We start from the raw sequence: 20,650 nt of genomic DNA, 5'->3' as shown, positions 1-20,650 counted from the left end.
GAGAAAAGAGAATGCAAATTAGCTCGCAATTTTTTACACTGAGCTCTGCACAGCGCAGCAGCGGCAGTAAACAGAGAGAGAGAGAGAGAGAGAGAGAGAGAGAGAGAGAGAGAGAGAGAGAGAGCTGTAACCTAAGCTCTCTCGGAGCGACTGTGACATTAGTGATACTCAGCCGTTATGCCTCCATGCTGCAGTTTCACAGCGCTGAGTTCCAGCAGCAGCAGACAGACCACCAGAGACTGAGCGAGCCGCCGACCCGATGCAGCAGCAGCAGCAGCCCGCGTCCCCGCACTGACCGCACGCAGGCTTTGTTCTCTAACCGGATTTGGGAATAAAGTGCCGAGGGGGATCAGACCAGGCTAGCGCTCTCTGATACAGCCTCTGCTGCTTCCTGCACATGTAGCTACCGGGCTTTAGTCCTCTCTTATGTTCATGTTTGCCTGTAAAAGTGGGCTAATCTGCTGAATCCGCGCGAACTGAGATAACGTTACACCGACCTGGAGTTTATTAACCTGACAGGACCGAGGCTGTTTGTACCGAGGCTCGTTTACTACATCCCGGGCTGAGCAGCCGGATGTGTTGCTGGACTTACCGCAGTACGGATCAGCGACAGTGCAGGGATACAGTGTAATCTGCAATAATGTAAGAAGTCTCAGAGATCCGGCGCTGCTGGGTCAGCATAATAAACAACGCTGTTAAAGTGAGGACGGATAGTCAAGTCTGGGCAGAGAGGAAGTTTAAGGACGTCTATACATTAGTTGAGTTATTGATTATTGATTATTGCATGTTCAATTTCCAACTTGCTTCATATTCTCTAGGGATTCCTTAAAAATATATTTATTTATTCATTTATTTATTGCAGAAATCGAAATTGAACACAATGCAAGAGTTGGATTTTTTGCGGATTTTGCCACTTTATAAATTATTGAATGCATAAAATATAAAGTCTAAATATTGTTTTTTTTGTTCTGTTCTAAGCTTTACAAAACTATTATAAGCAATAACAAAGCTACAAATTAATTTGATTTATATAAATTGTATTAATCCCACCAGACAAACCAACAAAACACAATATAACTAAAATGCAATTTGAGCACGTCATCAGCAACGTCATTGTTCGCTTTATTTATTAATTATTCAGTCTTTTTCCTTATTCAGCCGAACACCCAAAGTGCTTTTTGCCATTTTCAGTTACATATACCAAATATTCGAATATTTTAATTTTCTTGCACCTTTTAATCGATGGCTCGACTGCGCAGGAGAGCTTGCGTGGCTCTTTTCCTTTTCACGCTCTTCATTCTTGCGACTTTAATGGGCTTAAGAACTCTAAAGCCCACCGAAGGCTTCTCGGCTCTGGCTCCAGGCGCAGACGCGCGGCCGGTGGTGGTGGAGAAAGTGGACAGGCGCTCGGTTCCCAGCGACGTCCAGCCCTCCTTACCGGGTCAAGCACGCAATGCTAAAGTGGGAGGCTCGAACTCCAGCCCGGACAAAGGCATATCCTACGATGTTCACATATTTTACAACATGTGGTATGGGACCCCGCAGCTGGACGAGCGGTATCTGCACTGGGACCACATTCTGGTGCCCCACTGGGATCCCAAAATTGCTGCTAGTTATCCCAGGGGAAGACACCTTCCCCCAGAGGACATCGCGTCCAGCTTCTACCCAGAGCTGGGACCCTACAGCTCGAGGGACCCTGAGGTTTTGGAGTCACACATGGAGCAGATTGCAGCAACAGCGGCAGGTACACAACACTATAGTGTGCATGCAGATATTGTACATCACAGTCTGTTGTTTTTGATCTCTAAAAAAAAGATGTGACACTTAAAAAATACTTAAATAGCCTCAACTGCACTCAACTGGTGGACTCACACAAGACCTGAATAACAGCTACAGTATATATTAATGTATTTAGGCATTAAATGTTGTCAGTATCACCCAACTCTAATTGTTAAGAAGCTGAGAAGCTTTGCTAAAAGATAATATAAGATAATATTTTGGGTTGGGTAAAATCTGCAGGGTGTTAGATCTCCAGAACCAGAAAAAAACATCATTGCTAATGTCTCTAACAGAGTTTGTGGTTCAGCACTGAGTATGTGAACAGCACCACACCTCTCAGCTTATAATACCGCAGAGTGCATAAGGGAAAAGCTGGCATGCAGTGTAGTATAAGATATTTTACACACCAAGCACTACTAGTATTAAACATACCACATTTCAGAGAATAACAGTGAACATATCAAAATTTTGTAAACCACAAAAGAGGGTACTGAGATATACTGTATAGATATATCCATGCAGATAGTTTTGTGTACATCACTTCTAAAGAATGCATTTAGACACATTAAAGGAGAACTTTTGGTGTAGTAAAACATGATTAAAAGTACTTACCTTTGATAAATAGCATACCTTCGTTGTCCCACAACATTTTGAGATCCAGAAATTTGAACAGTTTTTCCTAACACCTTTCAGACTGGATGACGGGCCATAATTTTCCATGATAAATCGCTTTTTCCACCGTTATCCAGGCTCAAAGTAGCTCCACACCTTCTTGCTAGAATCTGGAGAGTTGACAGTTAACACGAGACATATAACTTAAAAAGTGCACAAGAAGCTTATTAAAAACACTGTTTATATCCTTTAACACTAGCTTCAGCTCTGAGTGCCACCATCACTGTACTGAAAATAACATAGACATATATATATATATATATATATATATATATATACACATACACATACTCTGCATAGTATAACAGCCAGCGCCAGGAGGCAGGCTATGCGGTGTCTATGTTATTTTCAGTTCAGTAATGGCGCACAGAGCTAAAGCTAGTGTTATGAGATGTAAACAGAGGTTTTTAATAAGCTTCTTGTGCACTTTTTAAGTTTTTAATGTCAGGGCTCTCCAGATTCTAGCAAGGAGGTGTGGAACTACTTTGAGCCTGGATAACGGTAGAAAAATCGATTTATCAGTGCAAATTATGCCCCGTGTCACCCAGTCGGAAGGGTGTTACAATTTCTGGATCTCAGAACGCCGTGGGAGAACGACTGTGTTCCATTCCTTAAAAGTAAGTACTTTTTATTGTGTTTTACTACACCAAAAGTCCATTTTACACCAGAGTTGAGGGCTAAAGAAAGCCCCCCATCATTGGCCTGTGGAGCAGTTGAACTGTGTTCTCTCAAATGACTGTGCTCCATCCAATACTTTTGGGATGAGTTGGGCAGTAGGAGATGAAGTTGGGTGGTGATCATTCAACAGACTACATTGGAATCCTCACAGCAATCTAACAGAAAGCCTTCCCTGGACAGTAGATACAGGTTCTCCAACAACAACCAAATAATCTATCTTTAAATACTCTTAATTCTGAAGAAACCATGAACAGGTGTTCCAGTACTGTTTTCTATATAGTGTATTAGTGGCTTTTAAATGATACTCAGATACCACACTGACAGAGTAAAGTCTAGTCACACAGTGGGAACATGAGAACAGGACTGTGCTCAGGTGCCTTGTCTTTAATTAATGCGGCTGCAGGTAATATGTCACTGGCAGCATACGTCTGTTGTGGCACTAATGGATACCAAATATCAACTCGCACTTCAACAGCCAAATGTTTCACAGTCTATTTAGGTTCTATGTTTTATTTACTGTAAGTTGTGTTCATATTTATTTGTACTTGTGAAATATCAGACTTTTAAATGGCACTAAAGACTTAAGACTAAAGTTTTCAAAAAGTTTTTTTTTGTTCAAAATGCTCTACTTATTCACTATTAGGGACAGATTAGGACTGCAGACAGGCCAGTCCAAAACATGTGCCATTTCTTTATTATGTGTGCAATATGGTGTTTTACTTTGTCTTGTTGAATAATGCATGGAGCTTTTTGAAAAATGTCTCTTAAAGCTAGCATATATTTCTCTAAGATCTTAATCCAATTTCTGCCTTAATGCTGCATTACAAAATTGTACCAACAACCCCATACCATGCAGACACTGGCTTGCCTCAGTCGTTGCAAAGTAATCCTGTGTGCATATGGTTATATGAACCATAGTTGAACCTGAGGATGCTGAATGCTACGCTACCTAAGGAATCAGATATCATGGGTGTTCAGCTTAGGCTTGCAACTTTGTTATTTACATGCTAAAATTTCTCCTGATACCTTGATTAATTTTTTTCGGGGATCCATCTTTTTGAAATGTGTTGTAGGCTTGACATTTCTTTAAATAATGAAATTAAGTTTATCAGACAAAACAAAAAATATCTTGGGTTCATACTCTCTGCAAAAAAAATAAAGTAAGAAACATTTCCATACATACTGCCCTAATCTTGTAGTTTAAGATGCTTCTGATCTGAGGTGATATACAGTGCAAACATACACCAAATATTTGTAGTCAATTGCTTTAATTGCTCTGTCCTCTGTGAGTTAAGGTGTGTTGGTGGTGTCATGGTATCCTCCGGGCCTGGCTGATGACCATGGAGAGCCCACTGAAGATCTGGTTCCATCAATCCTGGATGCAGCCATCCGACATGGCCTGAAGGTAAGCATGGGTCATTCTGCATCATTAAGTAGATGACTAATTCAAGGTAAAGAATGTACTTAGACAAAGATATGAATTTCAAGACTGTATATTCTTTTTAGTCTTATAGAGTACAAAGATGATGTCATGGGATTGTCTGGAATTGGCTGTAATTGCTCACACCTTCAGTTAAATTAAAGAAAGAAATGCAGCAGAACTTGACTGGTTAGGGTGAACCTGTCATCTGAGAGCAATCAAGCGAGCTGGCATTTTCCCTTCCCTTCTGCTACAACACAAAAGCTCTCATCAAACTTTTACCCTCCATAATCCATGGGTTAGGTTACAGTAGTTCGTAATGCAACCCTGTAACATCAGACAACTTCTCATTAAGATACAGAATGGTGGAATAAGAGGCCTTAAGGAAAAGCAGATGATACACAGCCCAGGCACATTTAACTAATCATTCTGGATTCAATTTTACACTCACATGTTTATCAAAATCATAATACAGTAATTAAGTGTGAGCAAACATACAAACTCAAGCAGCTGATGACAGTTTTCTCTTTGTATCTAGTTCTGTTTTATCAGCTGGATTCACTGTGGGTATGTGTGTGTTAGCCAGCAGCCTTTTAAATGTCAAAGTTGAGCATATGAGCATGTTAGCAAAGAAGAAAAGCCCCAAGGCTGTTGTTAGTGTGTTTAAACAGCTGTACAGTAGTGCTACAACTATGCAAATGTGTGCTGACGCTGAGCAGTTGGACAGCACAGGGCAGGCATGTGTGTGTGTGTGTGTGTGTGTGTATGTGTGTGTGTTTAAGAGCAAAGCTCCAAATGATGAGAGAAAGGCGTGTAAGGGCACCTCTCCCCAGCTGAGCCCCATCAATAATGCATGTTCTGTGTTTGTTCAGTGCATGCTGCATTTCAGCATGGCAATTCAGATTGTTAAGCTGTACCCCTGGAACAATATCTACAGTTTTTATCTGTAAAGCCAGTATTTCTATTTTTATGTTGTTTATAATTCATATGAAGTTTGAGAGAAGGACTAGGCTTAAGCTCCCTGTCCTCCAATATAAATTTCCATCTCTACCTTTTGTGTTCTGGCAAAAAGTTTTTGTACCATCATATACTGTCTCCACACTGTTCTGCTTCTCAGTCCTACCTCAATTTATTCAGAGGGCTCTGCTTTTCTAGGCTGAAACTCAGCTCACAGGTTCCTCAGAGTGATGCCATAGAAGAACCAAAACTTATTTTTTAAAGACACTTTCAGTAGATGGTTAGCTACAAATAATGTAAAAACTTTTTTAGCATAAATATACACTGGTTTACATTGTGTACAATGGTTAAAAAGCATCACTAAAGTGCCCTCTAGAGTGGCAGAAATGAGTCAAAGATTCAAAGTGCACTATTATAGTAGGGAAAAAAGTGATAAAATGCTCACTAGGTTGCCCCTTCTTGCAATAAATTGTGATGATGTGCCCTCTAGATCAAAACATTTTGCTATTGCATCTTAATGCATGCCCATCCATGGATGCTCTTCCATATATATATCTGGAATATATATATATATATTTTATTTGGTTTGGAATTGTGTACCAATGTATTTATATCAAACAGGAATTTAAGCCAGGTCATCATTATTACCTATTCACAAACAAAGAAGGAAAGGACCAGTGTTGTGCTGAAATACAAAAAATCACATGCATCACTCACAATATGGGAGAAGAGCTGTACATTAATCCTAATTCCTAATCCCTAATTCGAATTAACAGAAATCTATAGGTAATCCCAAGGGGAAAGCTCATTCTGCCTTGAGACAGTCATGCATGTGAAAAGGAGTCAGATTCTGGACAGGGAGGCAGAATTTGGCAGAACTCCATTGTAGGAGATGAGGACAAAATGTAGCTTGAATGTAGCTGTAGTAAGTTATTTAGTGTGCTCACTAAACTGCAGTCTAAAATCAACTAATCAGACTAAACATAAACAATGTGAAAAGTGTTAACAAAATGTCTTGGTCCTGGTCTGGTCTTTCAGTTTTGAAAATGCTTAAATGGCAAGGCTTAAGGGTCTTTCAGTGCTCCCGGTCAGAAGTAGTTGTCCGAGGAGGGACGAACCACAAACTTGTTGGGCAGCAACCAGAAGAAGATCTAATGTGGCAGCAGTCTGAGGAATGGGAGGAATGTGTCATGCACTGTGCCACATATGGGGCTGTGTAGCTGCCGACTGGTCAGAGTGCTCATGTAATCCCTGTCAAACGGGGCTCAGAACTGGGCCTTGAAGCAAAAGATGAATGTTGTCTTGTCCAGTGAGTCCTATTTCCCTTTTGCATCATGAGGCATGTTAGCTGTGTGTGTGTGTCATCTACCTAGGAAAAAATTGCCATTAGGATGAATTAAGATAAGGAAGGACAACAGGCTGACAGAGGTAGTGTGGTGCTCTGGGCAATGTTCTCCTGGGAAACTTTGATTCGGAGCATTCGTGTGGATGTCAGTTTGACATGTACCAGTAGTATTGCCCAATGGCAGTGGGCTCTTTTAGCAGGAACATGCCCTGCCACACTGCACATATTGTTCAGGAATGGTTTCTTAGTCCGCTCCAGCATCTGCTACTATTATCTTGGTGTCAGAGACCACAGACCACTTTCAGAGGTCTTATAGAGTGCATACCTCACTTGTTAGAACTGCATGTACACTGCATTTGTGTAGTAATAATACATTATTTTCTTGCTACACATTTGGGCGTTGCACTCTGAATAACAGAAAAAAAAGCACAACATGCAATCTGACTGGTCGAAACTGAGGCATATGTCCAGAGACTCGTTTTGAATTTGGTATAAAACCACCAACAAACATGATTAACATTATAATGGAAGATGATTTTCTTTTCTTTCCTTTCTTTTTTGCTGCCCACTTGCTCAATTTAGACACAGCAAAAATTGGATTTGAGCTGCCTGTCTGAACAAAAGCCAGTGAAAGAGTTCAAAATGACCTTTGCGCATGTGTGTGTGTGTTTTTGTTACTTTGCCTCCCTGAACATTTTAGGCCCAGAGGGGTTCCAGCCAGTAACTAGGGCATGTCGCAGAGGGGATTTTGGGGTGGGTGAGCGATGCCATAATGCTCACCACCCAATTTGTCTTTTACATGAGCTCAAGAACAGAGCCACGCTATTGGTGATCGACCTTAAAGTGTTAAAATGTACTTATTTAAATCAAACTTCTTCTTGTCTACTCCTGTTATATGTTCTGACTGTAATACACTCATTCACCATGCTTAAGTTAAACATCCTAGTTTACTTTATTCTTTTTTTTTGTTCCTTAGCTTGAGGCTTGTGTTACATAAGCACAGCACAGCACTGTCATAACCTTGCCATAACCAATAGGTATAAGGACCAGTGGGTGTGTTCCTGTGTATTATCTTTGTATGGTGACCAGTGGCTGTAATCTGGTAAATTGTATTTACCAGATACAATCATGCCCTGGCTTGTATGTAACATCAATGGCTCTTGCTGGAATCTGAGCTGGCTCGTTCAGTGGCTTCACTCATCTGAGCGGAAATAATGCCAGCTTTTCCTCTCACACGTTGAACAAAGGCAGCTGCTTCACTAACCCCAGCAAAGGCTGCTCTCAGCTATAAAAAAGCATTAGACCTCAGTAAGCAGAAATGCACTTAAATACCGGAGGAAAGCCTCTAAAAGTAGTGAAAATCATCTGCACAAACAGTTCTTTTCCATTCTTGGTATAAACCCTCCAGCACAATCTAGGGCTCAACACTTGAGTCCAATATTTTCATTGTGTAAATTGTCATCAAGTTTTAAAATGAGCACATGTATATTAAGTATGTCATTTACAATGACAGAGTGTGACGCTACATAATTTTTCTATATGAGCCTCTTAGATTTTGTGTGATGTCCAATGCGATAAAAAAACAGGCTGACCAATCTTTGCTGAACTCCATTAATCTGTCATCATAGTTGCAGACCAAACAAATGAGCATCAAGACAGAAGCAGAACAGTTCATCTTCTTTGATCAGAACACAATATTTTCTATGAAAATATATATATGAAAATATATTCTAGAGCTGAAAGCCACTTTATAGATCCATTTATTTAAGTTTGTCTAGTTTATCTCAGTCTGTTCATGTTCTTGTGCACTTGTGTAGAGGAGAGAAATTTAAAAGAACACAAAAAAGAGAGCAGAAAATGATAGATAAACAAAAATAGTAGATAGATAGATAGATAGATAGATAGATAGATAGATAGATAGATAGATAGATAGATAGATAGATAGATAGATAGATACTTTATTGATCCCCGAGGGGAAATTCTAGAAAGACGATAAATAAACGTAAAAAAACTTGAAAAAACACACAAAGGAGACGGAGCTACTGGAACAGGCAGCCACTCGCGTCAGGCGCCGGAAGTAACTTGTGACAATTAGCGGACAATTATGAAAGCTGTGCCTAGCACTCTAACCCAGAAGGTACTTGTATCAGACTTAATGTGAAGGTTCGTCTTCGTTAAAAAAAAATATGATTTTTACATCTGTAAAAGTCATACTCTGTGTGAAAGGGCTTTGATGCTTCGTATGCCACTAAACTAAAATAATAACTACAATTGTTTTTATATTTTAAAAGACATTATGGTATTGGCTGTAATTGCCAGTATATTCATTTATATAAGAGCACCCAAACACCCTCCATCCCCAGCCCAAGTGTCAGACTAAAAAGGCATGTGCTTTTATAAAGTGCCGTTGTGCCACTTCAATCCATTAGTGCCTTTCAACCTCAGTGTCAGCAAGACATGAGGATATGCCTCACGAGGAGAGCTCTGCTGCACAAGGAATTGTAAATAAGGGCTCAATATTCCTAATCCAGCTCTGCCACCTTACATGTACTGCTGCATTACCCTCTAATGCATTAAAGCTGTACTCCCCAATGAATGGCACATACAGGCTTAACAGAAACACAATAAATGCAGTAATAATAAACCAGCACTGAGAGCTTCTTCGGGTTGGCTTGCAGTTGCGTGCCTGATATCTTTAATCAAAAAATCTATTATTAATCCTAATATGGCCAATTTAGGCAAAGTCTTTTTGGCAGACCGAGGACAAACACAGCCAAGATGAGCTTCTGAGAGTAATCGAATTAGGAGGCTGTCAGAGGGAAACATGCCTTCACTGCACTGACGTTGCGCTGATTGTGTTAGCGTGCTGTGAGGTGTTGACATCCATCTCGCTAATGGCTACACTCAGCACTTCACAGAGCCATTTTGCCCCTGCACACACCCCCTCACACATATATACATACACACACACACACGTACACAAGTGTCGACCCTATGAACAAGACTCTTAACTGACGACATGTCATTTAAGTAAAAAGTTTCAATTATCCTTTTTTTTGACAAGGTATGGGACTCTGCAATGATCTGCAATGTAAAATAAAGATTGGTGAAATTGCATCCCAAATCTAACTGCTAAAAAGCAACACAGTTACAACAGTGTTACCAAACACAGTACCAATAAAGCTTAAGTGAAAGACACATAGATAGAAAAATCTATCTATGATTAAAAACTACCTCAAATTGAAGTTATATAACAACAACAACAAGAAAAATATCTGCAGTCAAGCCTTTAGAAATATATAAAATCAGATGTAATTCCAAGGTTTTCACCAGTCCAGGCTCTTTTCCATGTGGTATGCAGTGCACACAATAAACTCAAGGTAAAAGTGGTGCTAATAGGAGAACATCTGTGAAATTAACTTGTGCTCCTGATGGTTACGTGAGGACATTCCTGCCAAGGGCAAAGAAAGCTTTCTACTGCAGTTTGAAAGAGATTAAGGTCAGCTTGGACACAATCTGCCTTGCTCATCTCATCTTTTATAAAACATCAGAAGAATTTATTTTTCTATAATTCTTTATTCTATTGCCTTGTGCAGCTCTTAACACCTTACACAGGCCTCTGTACCTTGTCGCCTTGGTGAGTCAATGCCATTTTAGCTTATTTCATCAGAAGGTTGCTGAAGCCACCAAGGACAAGCTTAAGAATGCAGTATATGTAACTGCACTGAACACCTTATATAACTCAGCTGTGAAATAAAAGAGAAACAGGAATTGAAGGAAACAGCTTTAGCCAAAGCTAAAGGGAGTTAAGTCAGCATGAGCTGGAATGTATGTTCGTACTAAAAGGGAAATGTGAGAACAAATTATGCTGAAACCTTACGGAAGAACTTGGTTCTCATGGTTTGCCTTGTGCTGTTCCAGGTTGCGTTCCATATCCAGCCGTACAAAGGAAGGACGGATCATAGTCTACATGACAACATCAAATACATCGTTGACAGGTTGGTTTAAAATTCTTAGGCAGACTTAACTCCAATAGACACATACATGCATGTGTACTTTGCTGTATTGTTGGCCAGTTAGTCCAATCAAATGTATCAAAAATGACCTTTTGAATCTCTTATCAACATAATAGTGCCTGTGTCAGTATTTTTGTTGTTTTTTATTTTATTCTTCTAAAAAAAGATCAGAATGAAATTTTGCCAGTTGCAGAGTATACTATATGGCATTCGGGCTGAGCCGCATGTCAATTACTGAGTTTAATATGGGAATTAGCCTGCTCTGCCAAATATAAACAATATTCGCCCCAATTCCATATCAGACAATGTATCAGACAATGCTGCCATGCTTAAGCTAAGCTTGGTCCAATTCTGCATGCTATCAGCACTGTGTTTCTAGTAACAGAAGGCCAGCACATAAATGCTCCCATACTGTCAGCTAACTCAGTTACAGCAACCTGTAGAGGTGAGCCTCACATAAAGGCAAGCTCTCAACAAGAGACCCTGTGAGAGTCAGCCCCATCAAACAAACAGCTTTTTTCTCTGTCCTTCACTAAAATGATCACTTGTTTAATGTAATCTAGGCAAAATATTTAATTAATCATAATACCAATTTGGGGTCATATCATCCAGCACTACTTTGTTATGTCATGGCTAGAGCTGGGCAATATGACAGTTTTTTAACCCATTGTGAGAAATTTGGTAATGTGATGAAATTATCATCTCAGACTATGCTGAATTCCATCAATGCCTTAAAAACACACTGACCAGCTTCACATATAATTACAAAAATTGTAATTAAGACACATATTATTTTTACATTCTTTTAAGTTTAATTGGACTTTAATTGGACTAAAGTGCAGCACATTATAAATAAAAAATCTGCATTTAAATAACTGTAGTATTTAATTAATTAAGCATTTTAAAATAATCTGCCACTACTAATGTATTTTGTCTGTGTGTGAAAATATGATGATTACTTTCATGTATCGTAAACATTTTTACGTACAATAGTTTTACCATATTACCTAGCCCTATTCATGGGTAGACCTGATGTGAAAAAAGGTACATGCTAGGCCCAAACAAGGTCCATGTCAAACGTAAATACTATTATCTATTTATAATACTATTATACTATTTTAGGTGTGAGTGATATGACACTAAAATAATATCATGATATTTCAGGGTATTTTTGCAATAACCATACTCCTGGCAATATGAAGAAATGCTGAAAAATACTTTCATTAATAGAATATTGAAATATTGTGCTGCAACAAAATTACATGTTAGTGTTTTCTTTCAAGTATAACAGTTTCAAACATTCAGTAGAAACTATGTAACATTAAATTATGAAAAAAAGATCTCCAAAATACTGCAGTGCAGAATATTTAGTTTATGTATATGAACTGCAAACATACAATTATACTAAACATGCCCTCATCACTATTATCACAGTTTGAATTTTTTAAATCAATATATTACTGTCACAATATATTGTGTACGGTATAATATTGGCACACCCTTGCTACCTTGTGTAGACCTTTCAGCTTAGTGAAAGTGTAGGCCAAGACATGTCTTTTTGCATTGCTCTTTTGCGAGACACTAAGGTAAGTGAAACCTGTGTCAGATCAGATGTTTTAAAACATTTAGGGAGATGTGGGAATTCTCCACTAGTGCTTTATTCCAAGCCATGCCACAACTGCAGCTCTCATAAATATTTAGTTGTGGATTAATGGCCTTCTGCTTTTTTGCTGTTATGTGGAGAAGAAGGTTGTTAAAAATTAACGGTGTTCTTTTCATGTGCATTCAGGTATGGAGATCACGGGGCTTTTTACCGCTTCACTACCAGTAACGGAAAAGCACTGCCTCTTTTCTACATCTACGACTCTTACCTGACACCTCCAGAGGCCTGGGCAGACCTGCTGACTGCAACCGGCTCGCACAGCGTGCGGGGAACCCAGTATGACGGGGTCTTCATTGCCCTCATAGTCGAGGAGCGTCACAAACACGACATCCTTGCTGGAGGATTTGATGGGATGTATACTTACTTTGCTTCCAATGGCTTCTCCTATGGTTCCTCGCATCAAAACTGGAAGGGTCTCAAGGCCTTTTGCGATGGTAATAACCTGCTGTTTATTCCTAGCGTAGGGCCTGGATACATCGACACCAGCATTCGGCCCTGGAACAACCACAACACTCGCAACAGAGTCAACGGCCGATATTATGAAACCGCCCTACAGGCGGCACTGAACGTACGGCCTGAGGTCGTCACAATCACCTCTTTCAACGAGTGGCATGAGGGCACGCAGATTGAGAGAGCAGTGCCTAAAAAGACTGTCACGCGTCTGTACTTGGACTACCTGCCACATGAACCTGATCTGTATTTAGAGCTGACTAGAAGATGGGTTGAGCAGTTCAGTAAAGAGAAGGAACAGTGGCTGATGTGAAGTGCGTGTTGGTTTGAGGCAGCTTGCCGTGGAGGAAATAAAGACAGTGGGCGTGTGGTTTTATTTGAGTGAAAGATTGGTTTATCTAATGAGCATTCTGACTGTACAGTCAAGGACAGTTTATATGGGACAATAAAAGCACTGGTTGTGACCAGAATCCACTTCTCCTCATCTTTTGGAACAGTCCCAGGCATAGAACAGAACACAGTGATGCGGACAAAAAAAAAAACAGTTGAAAGACAAGGACCCAGATAGTCCCGCCTCTAAATGTGGAACAGTTTGTTAAAGTCTGCAGATGTGGTGGCATCTTTATCCAGATGTTGCATAATGCTGTGGTGAATGTAACTGATATTGACACCCCATCAGCTTGGTTTTCTTTCAGAAACTTGAGTCAGAAAATACAACCCTCCTCTTAGAATGATTAAATTAATAAATACATAAATAAACAGATTTTTCTTTTTTTCATCCCTTTGCTCTCTGCGAACCATTGCAGGAGGGGCTGTGGTTTTAATTTATCTCCACTTAGACATGAAGACTGATTTCCAGTACATTGATAATCTTCCTAAAACCGATTTCCAGACTCATATAATCTAAAAAGTAATTCTAATGCCCTTTGGCCAATAGTGAAATATGTTATTTATTTTACAAATTATATTCTAAAGTTTTGGTGACATGAAAATTATGTGATTGTTTCAACATACTTTCTTAACAATCTTAACCTCATAATATTCCATTAAATACTAAAAAGCTAATTTAATTTTCTGGTAACATAATTATCTATATTGGGTCAACAAAAACAATTAACACAACATTTTCAAATAGTTCTTTTAAGTTCTGCTAAAATTACTTTAATCCTGCAAAGTATTTTTGTATGGTGATGTAGTTTTTAAGATATAGTAACAGGCATTTTTAAATAACATGAACTCAATAACTAGGCACTAACTTGGTCTAAGCATGATGATACCAGATGAGTTCCTCCTACAACATATTCAAATTGTTAATTGGATTAAATGAACTTTATTTAATTTTTCCACATTTAAAAACTTGATTGAATTTATTTTTCACCTGATCATTTGAATAATGATAGATCTGTTTATCTACAGTAACCCTGTATGTAATCTTATTGCAGCAGTACATAACATTAGCATTCCTAAAGTACATGTAGAATTTGTATATCTACTCTTTCCACTAACATTGTTGAAAAGAAAATCAGATATTTTTGTTAGGGGTGAAAATCAAAGGGCATCTCATGATACAATATTTTAATGATATCACCATGTTACTGTGTCTCTGCAATCCTCAATATATATAAAACATAGCTCACAATATTATCTAGTGTCAGTTGCACTGAATTTGACAACCAATTTTCTTGCAGGTTTACCCTTCATTTGTTTGATAAGCACCACCACCTGGAGTAATAAGGCAGTAACTTTAATTGGGGGGGGGGGTAAGTCTTTGTGCCAGAAGTTTCACACAAAATAAACTGCAAACAAAATTTATGGGTAATAAACATCATTTCTGAGCAGACACCTCAGGCTTCCTGAAGGAAACTCAGACCATGTGGGGAAGACACATACATGTGAACAATATAATATAAAATATTATGTTTTATCACAATGTGACGCATTTCATGTGCTAGCCTACACCCGCTCTGTTCTAGTGATAGGGAGAGTCCTAACGAGTGGATTGGGTTGGCCTTCCAAATTGGGGAGAAAATGAAATAAAATCTAAAATAAATGATTTAAAAATAAATACAGTGCCCTCCATAATTATTGGCACCCCTGGTTAAGATGTGTTCTTTAGCTTCTCATAAATTGAGTTTTGTTCAAAATAATATAGGACCACGATGGAAAAAAAGAGTAAAATACAACCTTTAACTCAAGTGAATTTATTCAGTAGGAAAAAAATCCCACATTAAGAAATAATTATTTAACATCAAATCATGTGTGCCACAATTATTAGCACCCCTGATGTTAATACTTTGTACAACCCCCTTTTGCCAACAAAACAGCACCTAATCTTCTCCTGTAATGTTTCACAAGATGGGAGAATACAGAAAGAGGGATCTTTGACCATTCCTCTTTGCACATTCTCTCTAAATCATCCAACGACCTGGGTCCTCTCCTCTGCACTCTCCTCTTCAGCTCACCCCACAGGTTTTCAATGGGGTTGAGGTCTGGGGACTGAGATGGCCATGGGAGGAGCTTGATTCTGTGTGCGGTGAACCATTTCTGTGTAGATTTGGCCACGTGTTTAGGGTCATTATCTTGCTGAAAGACCCAGTGACGACCCATCTTCAGCTTTCGGGCAGAAGCCACCAGATTTTGTTTTAAAATGTTTTAGAGCATTCATGATGCCATGCACCCTAACAAGGTTCCCAGGGCCTTTAGAAGAGAAACAGGCCCACAGCATCACTGATCCCCCGCCATATTTCACAGTGGGCATGAGGTGCTTTTCTGCATACTCAGCTCTTGTGTTACACCAGACCCACTTAGAGCATTTGTTGCCAAAAAGCTCTATCTTTGTTTCATCTGACCAAAGCACACGGTCCCAGTTGAAGTCATAGTACCGCTTAGCAAACTCCAAACGTTTGCATTTATGATTGTGAGTGAGAAATGGTTTCTTCCGTGCATGCCTCCCAAACAGCTTGTTGGCATGTAGATAGCGCCTGATGGTTGTTTTGGAGACTTTGTGACCCCAAGAAGCTACCATTTGTTGCAATTCTGTAACAGTGAGCTTTGGAGAACTTTTTATTTCTCTTATCATCCTCCTCACTGTGCGTGGTGGCAAAATAAACTTGCGTCCTCGTCCAGGCTTGTTTACCACTGTTCCAGTTGTTTTAAACTTCTTAATAATTCCTCTGACAGTAGATATGGACAGGTGTAGGCGAGTAGCGATTTTCTTGTAGCCATTGCCTGACTTGTGAAGGTCAACACACATCTGCCTCACTTGAATGGTATGTTGCTTTGTCTTTCCCATGTTGAAGATAAATGGCCTCTGTGTCACGTCATATTTATACCCCAGGGAAACAGGAAGTTGTGAATTACTAATTAAATGTTCCTACATACTCTGATCAACTTCGTAAACTACTGTAGAAGTGACAGAAATACTTTTATTAAATTTATTTCCTAAGAATTGTTAGGGGTGCCAATAATTGTGGAACAGGTGATTTTATGAAGAATAATTATTTCTTAGTCAGGGATTTTATTTCCCCCTTAAAATTTACTTGAGTTAAAGGTTGGACTTTACTTTTTTTTCCCATCGTGGTCCTATATTATTTTGAACAAAACTCAATTTATGAGAAGCTAAAGAACACATCTTAACCAGGGGTGCCAATAATTATGGAGGGCACTGTAAATCATTGTACTAAGTCTGAATTCGTATTTGGAGACTGTATAAGTCTCATTAATTTGTGTCAAAATATCATCATACGTATTGTACATCATAAAAAAAGTCTTTAAAATTTTCAATTCAATTCAATTCAATTCAATTCAATTCAATTACCCTCGACAAACACCCAGACTATACACAAAAGACATAAAAAAATGGTAGATAGAATAAGCATTTATTTTTCCTTTATTTACATACAATCATTAAAATAAAAAGCTAATAAAAAAATGACAAAATTTGCAACAGTTTCAAACCATTTTAAATGTCTTTTGTGCGTATTCCTCCGAAAGAAAATCTTCCTGGTCCTCAATGCAACATAGTGCAACACAGTAAAACAACAATTGCACTACCAACATTAAGTCCATTCTTAGTAAGTCCATGAAGTACAGTACAGTACATAATGGCATTAAATACAGATCAAATAAAAAAAAAATCTATAATGAATATGAAAAACCAAAACATTTCTGGACATCCAGTAAAGCAAAGAACTCCCAAGCTTCATAATTTACTGTAAGTGGTGAAAAAATATTTCGCTGACAGCCCCAGAGCCAGATGAAATCCAAAAATAGGAATTCTCATTTTGGAGAACAACCCCGCTTCCTGAGATATACATAGTTGCGTATTATTGTCTTTTCCGTCTGATCGATTTGAATCCAGTTGGCCGTGTCAAACAGTTAGTGGATGTATGCTTTAGCTGGAGGGGAGCAGTGAACTACAAACTCATTAACTACCAGAATCCTCCAATAATCCATATTTGTTCTCGAGTGCTGCGACTGTTGCTGAAAAAGCACTGTAAGAAAAAAAGATGAGTTTCTTAAAAAAAAAACATAACTAATAACATTTATCTATTTATATGGTTAGTATTTCATTGAAATATCAAAAGACATGGCATAGCACTATGTATATTAATCATGAAGTGTTACCTCAAGGGATGGCTTAGGAACAACCACACCTGGTTTGAGTGAGGTCTGATAGTGGGCATAAACATTCCTTGATGAACATGTGTTTAAGGAAAACCCCACATAAGGGATTACCACCCACAGGTGACAGCGCAGTGAGTGGGAATGTTTGTGGCTAGTGGTCTCTGGCTAAAATTGTCCATGCGAACAGACTAACGACACTGGCAGATATTACATCCATATTAAAGGCAGGAGGACCCACACACAAATCTCACAGGCCAGTGAAGTGTTATTTAGCTTTCATGCACAGGCTATACTAGTCTCATGTTGCATTACTTTTGGCATGTCAGTGTATTGATTTTTGAAGTAGTTAGTATTTAACAATACGACTAATATTAAAGCATAAATATCACTCACATCTTGAAATTAGATTTTAGAATTAATTCAGCATTTAATGACTTGCTTACAGGAGGATACTCACCAACCAGATCTAATAATTTGATATCTACCAGGAACTGAGAGGTCTACCACTGTTGAGCCAAGTCGACTTTGGTCTCCAATTGGGCCACCATCCACTACAACAGACAGGCTTGGCCATAGGTCTTCAAACTCCTAGATTTAAAGCAGAGAAGTCAATAAAAGCATATCCATGTGGGATTCTCTTAAAGAGGGCAAAATACAGAGAGCAGAATTGTCTGTACTCACATGAACAGCCACAGTGCTTGCTTGTGTACTAACGTTAGCGCTAGTTAAAGCAAGGGGCTCATCACACACCTGACACAAGCGCCTCATGAAGGGGTGGTCTGGGATGCGAACTCCTACGAGCTACAGGTCAGTCACACATGAAACCATACGTAAACGGCGCTTTAAGGAAACAGCTGACATGTTTTATAAATGTAGCAAAAAATAAAGTCAGGTACTTACCTTAGTAAATGGATTAAGGTCTGCATTAAGCATCTCAGACCTTTCAAGGACCAGTGTTACCGGACCAGGCAGGAGATCTTCAAGAAGCTCTTCTTTTACAACTACTTTGCAATACCTACGGACAACAGGTGTATTTATAATGAAGCAACATCAATATTAGATGGTAACTATATAAAAATGCAGAAAAAAACTCACTTATATATGTCTTGTATTTCTCCCACACAAATGGCCAATGGCTTATTTCCATTTCTCCCTTTGATATTGTACACCCTCTTGATGGCTTCTGAATTCTGGGCCAAGCAGGCCAGACCATAGATTGTATCAGTGGGAACAGCCACAACCTGTCCATCCTTTAAAGCTTTTACTGTTGAGTTCAGGATATGTAATCCATCTGTATTTCAGAGGAAGAGGGGAAAAAAATCACTTACACTTACATACATGCAATACAGCACAAATATGAATACAATTCAATACAATATATGACAGAATACAATAGTATGGCAAATTATAGCACTTACTAAAGCTCAGAACATAACATTAAGTGGAAAGCTGCCAAAGCTAACACCCCAATACCAATACTAAGGAAGATTTTTATTTCTAACATTAAAATGAGAAAATATGAACTTTTATTTTGTATTTTTGAACACTCCTACACGGTGTATATGAGAGAAATAATTTAAAACAAATAGATGTAATTGGAACAAATCCTATTAAACAATATCATGCTATTTAAGATTTTATAGAGGTATTATGGTTTGTCCTACAGCAACATACTGTAATTTAGTACTTTCACTTATTTTTCAGTTTTCACTTTTTTCACTCCACCTCAGTATAAAACGGTTTGTTCTAACATTTACACAAACCCAGACATTTAAAAATATATAATATATATTAATTATATATGATGGCAAATTATACAATAAATTGGTGCAAGTATGCTGAAATGCTTATTACTTGCAAAGAAAGTGCTACACTGTTCTGTCAGCATGATTAGAGCATTTAAGGTCTGTTTCCCCAGACGAGGATTAAGCCAGCAATACACTATATTTTCCTTTCAATGGAAAACACAAACCAGCATTTGTTGTATTCTGAATCAACAGAAGACAAGCATAACCAGCTAATACCTTCAGAACATTTGTGTTTGTCTGTGTTTTTTTTATATCTTAGGCTTCTTCTTGTTCCAATTTTAGATTATTCCAATTAATCTATGCATCATCCTGTACAGGCCCATTTAAAAAAGATTAAAACTAGCACCACAGTTAGAGGGCACAGCCCATACGGTGGCATTCTACTCACACTTCCCATTCTAAAACAGAGATGTCCAAAAGCAGACCATGAGGCGCAATGCAACCCACAGACAGATACTCTTAACTGGCCTACAGCTTCACGTTGAATAATACAATATTAGTGGCCCACGATTATGCTTCAGTTATTCCTTTTAATTTTACAGTAACAGCTGTAACGTTACTCTACAGAACTGAGGGGGGGGGGGGGGGGGGGGGGGGGGGCAAGCATCATCGCAGCAGGGTTTTGGGATACAGATAATATCATTGTGTTAACTGACGTATATTAGATTTGATTCTTATTATAAACTGCAGGATCCGATTTAATGTTAATGTTATAGAACAGTGATCATATCCATCCGCCCATTCCCAATAATGACAGCTGGAAACACGTGTCTGAAAACAACACAACTAGCCTAGCTCCATATGAACTTTACAGTTAGAGCGCGCGGGTATAGACATGGTTACAGAAGTGCAGCTGTTTAGTTAGCTATAGGCTAACTACCTCTGTGTGAATCAGACAGCGCGCTGAGTGTGTTATAAAGCAGCTGCTGAGCCCCAATGCTAATTAATGTAGGTAAATGTAGCTGCAGTTTCTGCAGTGTTCAGACGAACCGTGTTTGCCGGCGGACGGAGACAGAGGGCCGGCTGGGGGCTGCTGGAGTAACCGCAGCACCGTGGTCTTCATCTCCTCACACGCAGCTCTGACTCCCACAGCGCGCTGAACACAAACCTGCGAAGACGAGATAAATGTACGAACAAACGCACTGAAGCCCATAGAACTGCTCCCTTCAGTCAGCCTACAGCATGGTCCCACCTGAAACACGATGCACCACCTTTCAAAATAAGAGTTCAACCATT

At 38.9% G+C, this 20,650-nt stretch overlaps 2 protein-coding genes across 2 annotated transcripts; one reads left to right on the top strand and one right to left on the bottom strand.

Moving 5' to 3' along the window:
• Positions 1 to 50: 50 nt before the first annotated feature.
• LOC103028233 (glycoprotein endo-alpha-1,2-mannosidase-like protein) lies at positions 51 to 13,743 on the top strand. The gene is made up of 4 exons (XM_007249608.4): positions 51 to 1,744; positions 4,425 to 4,534; positions 10,773 to 10,849; positions 12,657 to 13,743. The coding sequence occupies exons 1-4, from the start codon at positions 1,243 to 1,245 to the stop codon at positions 13,291 to 13,293; spliced, it is 1,326 nt and encodes a 441-aa protein (XP_007249670.3). The 5' UTR covers positions 51 to 1,242; the 3' UTR covers positions 13,294 to 13,743.
• Positions 13,744 to 16,841: 3,098 nt separating this feature from the next.
• Positions 16,842 to 20,635, bottom strand: yrdc (yrdC N(6)-threonylcarbamoyltransferase domain containing). Its single transcript, XM_015605865.3, has 6 exons — positions 20,405 to 20,635; positions 18,702 to 18,897; positions 18,507 to 18,621; positions 18,288 to 18,407; positions 18,064 to 18,194; positions 16,842 to 17,473 (listed from the first exon to the last, which is right to left on the bottom strand). The coding sequence occupies exons 1-6, from the start codon at positions 20,565 to 20,567 to the stop codon at positions 17,407 to 17,409; spliced, it is 792 nt and encodes a 263-aa protein (XP_015461351.3). The 5' UTR covers positions 20,568 to 20,635; the 3' UTR covers positions 16,842 to 17,406.
• Positions 20,636 to 20,650: the final 15 nt, after the last annotated feature.

Source organism: Astyanax mexicanus, chromosome 6, assembly GCF_023375975.1.
Source record: "Astyanax mexicanus isolate ESR-SI-001 chromosome 6, AstMex3_surface, whole genome shotgun sequence".
In the NCBI taxonomy this organism is placed as follows: domain Eukaryota; kingdom Metazoa; phylum Chordata; class Actinopteri; order Characiformes; family Acestrorhamphidae; genus Astyanax; species Astyanax mexicanus.
Note: the sequence above shows the minus strand (reverse complement) of the source record. Positions and strands in the feature narration are given on the sequence as shown.

Bases quoted from the DNA above. Each gene is read 5' to 3' on its own strand.
- LOC103028233 (XM_007249608.4), top strand. From the start codon at position 1,243: ATGGCTCGACTGCGCAGGAGAGCTTGCGTGGCTCTTTTCCTTTTCACG. The intron at 4,535-10,772 runs GTAAGCATGGGT...GTGCTGTTCCAG, and splicing joins CCATCCGACATGGCCTGAAG to GTTGCGTTCCATATCCAGCC. The intron at 10,850-12,656 runs GTTGGTTTAAAA...ATGTGCATTCAG, and splicing joins ATCAAATACATCGTTGACAG to GTATGGAGATCACGGGGCTT.
- yrdc (XM_015605865.3), bottom strand. From the start codon at position 20,567: ATGGGCTTCAGTGCGTTTGTTCGTACATTTATCTCGTCTTCGCAGGTT. The intron at 18,898-20,404 runs GTTCGTCTGAAC...TCTGAAATACAG, and splicing joins TCCGTCCGCCGGCAAACACG to ATGGATTACATATCCTGAAC. The intron at 18,622-18,701 runs GTGAGTTTTTTT...TGTTGTCCGTAG, and splicing joins GAAATACAAGACATATATAA to GTATTGCAAAGTAGTTGTAA.